This window comes from Notothenia coriiceps, unplaced genomic scaffold (assembly GCF_000735185.1).
Source record: "Notothenia coriiceps isolate Sejong01 unplaced genomic scaffold, NC01 NC01_scaffold00033478, whole genome shotgun sequence".
Taxonomy (NCBI): Eukaryota; Metazoa; Chordata; class Actinopteri; order Perciformes; family Nototheniidae; genus Notothenia; species Notothenia coriiceps.
The window spans coordinates 1-3,186 of record NW_011366179.1 but is presented as its reverse complement, the minus strand read 5'-3'; the positions used below and the strand labels follow the sequence as shown (position 1 = coordinate 3,186).

At 39.6% G+C, this 3,186-nt stretch overlaps 1 protein-coding gene across 1 annotated transcript; it reads right to left on the bottom strand.

Annotated features, from left to right (window-relative positions):
* Positions 1–173: 173 nt before the first annotated feature.
* Positions 174–1,423, bottom strand: LOC104961617 (deleted in lung and esophageal cancer protein 1 homolog; the record flags this gene model as incomplete). Its single annotated transcript, XM_010789946.1, has 3 exons — positions 174–266; positions 491–627; positions 1,250–1,423. Coding segments are annotated over 3 exons (404 nt in total), but the record flags the coding sequence as incomplete, so codon positions are not given.
* Between the last annotated feature and the right edge of the window lie 1,763 nt (positions 1,424–3,186).

Sequence of the window (3,186 nt, the reverse complement as noted above, 5' to 3'; positions counted from 1 at the left end):
ACACACATAGTTACATAAAACAGATCTAAAGATTTTAAATCATTTCAACGTGTCCGATTTATTTGAAACATAAACATCTTAGTTAGAACAGCTGATTCAAACTATGGGATTTAATCCAGCTAAATAAGCATTATAGTATGTTTCTTGTAAATATACCCCGAGAACACGCTCACCTCCACTACAGTGACCTCTCCTGGCTGCAGCACGAAAAGAGACGGGCTGATCGCAAAGGGTGGCTGCTCAGAGAAGTGAGTTCTCGCCAGACACTGTATGAAGAAAAGAAAGAACAGACAACACAAATTTAAAAAACATACTTTTTATATCACTAAACCTTATTTCTTTACCGTCTTACCTAACGATTGTTACAAGGTGCTTCAGAGATTATACGTTGTAGGTGTCAAGGTGGCGAGTGATGAGAGAAAATATTTTCAAGAAGCTTAAACCCACAGAATGAAGGAAAAATAAGTATCAAATGAAAACAGATTTGTACCCTCAGGTTGGAGGCTGGCCACTGGTTTTTGGGGACGATGCAGAACGTCCCGGCGCTGACGCCAACATTTTGGCACAGGAACTCCACGAACTTGACTCCTCCGATCAGACAACAACCACACTCCAGAACTCTTGGTACTGCATGATAATACGGGGACATCTTATTATGCATGGCACAGGGAATATGCAGGAATCCTGAAGTCAGATGTAATCCCTTTGAAGACCTTTTCTAAGACCCTTTCCATACATTTTAAGACCTCATCGCCATTTTGAGTTCTAACCGGTTACCTTGGCGACACACTTTACCTCACATTGACTATATACAGTATTGATTGTCCTTCCTCCTTATCTTCCAACCATTTGGACGCAGACTTGCATTTCCCCATAACGATGTTGTTTAACAACCGGCGTAAACGGGCCTTCGCGCTATCCAGCAGTGAGAGCGCGATGTCCTGTTCAGATGATGTCAAATCCAACGAGATACCATAAATAAACTACACAGAATCTCACTACAGACCTACGCAATGATTACATTCAGGCACACTGTAGAATACAACCTCTTTGGACCATTTATATACTTATTGAAAACAAGCTACAAAATGTAATACCTTGGAAAATGCTGTTTAATACTTTTTAATAGTCTTAATTTTCGCTAAATTGATTCATCAACTTTTAATACTTTTCAAGATCCCGTGGACACCCTGATGGCAGTATAAAGTACACAAACAAAGGAAAGTTGGTAGATGGTTATGAGACCCACATGTGAGTATTGGAGGGGGTCTTCTGGCTATGACGGGCACCACAAGCAGCTGCTCAGCCTGGGTCTCCACCACCAGGAAGTCCTCAAATTCCCCCAGAGAGTTTGGAGCGAAGCGCAATGTGTACTTACAGCTCATCCCCGGGGCAACAACACCCCCCTCACCCGGGAACCTCCCTGCAAGACATACCGGAAAACATACATTCCTTCAGAGTTCAAATCTATATTATAATTCAGAATGTTTGTATCCCGGGGGAAATGTTCTTGTGTGACAGATGCTCAAATTTAGAAATAAATAAAAATGAAAAAAGGTAACTAAAAAAAATAGAAGTAAGATATTTATATTACTACAAAGAAGAATGAGTAATAGAAAGATAAATAAAGATATTTATAGAAAATAAAAAGTGAAATAAATACAAAATCAAATATTTATAGAAAAATCAGAAATAAAAATAAAAAGTCCAATAAAATGGAGTAAATTCTAATATTTGTATTAACATAAAAAGACCAGATAAAATGAATTGAAGATATGTATATAAACACAAGAAGTTAAAGTAAAAATACACTTTGTACCACAACATATACCATGTAGATTACACTGTATATAATGGTGTATTCTATTAGTTTGAATAGATATGAATGCTAAATTACACAGTTTAATGGATGGAGTAATGCCAGTCTCATACAGTAGGTGGCGCTGATGTTCACACACAGGAGAGCAACAGCAACACAGGAATGCCAAAAACACCTTTTGCATTCCAGACACTTAATCTTTCAAAACACCCCGGCATTCCTTCTGATACAGTCACCGACATCTGGCACACTTTAATGACTACAAGCAGGGTTTAAAGGGGACCTATCATGCAAAATGCACTTTTGTACGTCTTTTCTACATGAACATGTGTCCCCGGTGTTCCAGGGAACTCACCAAGTGTCAGAAAACACAACCCTCTCTATTTTCCTCCATACCCAAATCTCTTAAAAAGGGGCTGCAACGGATCTGATACAGACTGATCCAGATTTGAACACTTCTATGACGTCACAGAAGTGGCGCTACGGCTATTGGTCCAACTCCACCAATCAGGAGGAGACAGCCACGGACATTGCCGTTGGAAAGCGCTGGATACGCTGTAGTACATATGCCAGGCCTGTAGATGGTGCTGTTCTCACAGAATCAGCCCATGATGCAAAGACAGTGTTAAATTGAGCGAAATGAGGAATGGCTAAAATGCATGATCTGTTTGGTATTTTGAAAAATAAAAAGTATAAACATGCCTTATATAGGTATGGTCCTACACTATATTATTCAAATATAGCATGATAGGTCCACTTTAACCATTCACCCTGAGTTTGTGTGTGAAAGACTCACAATGTGATATATTACCTTATGCTTTTGTGTTGTTCAGCACCTTGTGACAGTATGTGCGCTTAAAACAAGCAGAAACAACCGTTCTAAAATACACGAGAACAACTCCTTTAATCTTTCAACCTGAGTTTGTGTGTGACAAAAAAACGACTCACAATAAGATATGTTTGCGTCAATATATTTCATTAAAACAAAGTGGGGGCAGTATTTATATTTGGAGGGGGGATAACATATGTTATAAGAGTTGTTTCCAGATGTTATCAGGGAGGCGTGTGGTGCAGTGGGTTAGTGCGCTGATCTTCGAATCAGAGGATAGCAAGTTCAAGTCCCACTGCAGTCAGCATGTCGTTGTGTCCCTGAGACACTTCACCCCAAAGTGCTCCTGTGGGGATTGCCCACAGGATTGAGTATGTAAGTCGCATTGGATAAAAGGGTCTAACAAGTGACATGTAATGTAATCAGAGTTGTTTCCAGATGTCATCAGAGTGTTTCCAGATGTGATCAGAGATGTTTCCAGATGTGATAGGAGTGTTTCCAGATGTCATCAGAGTTGTTTCCAGATGTCATCAGAGTT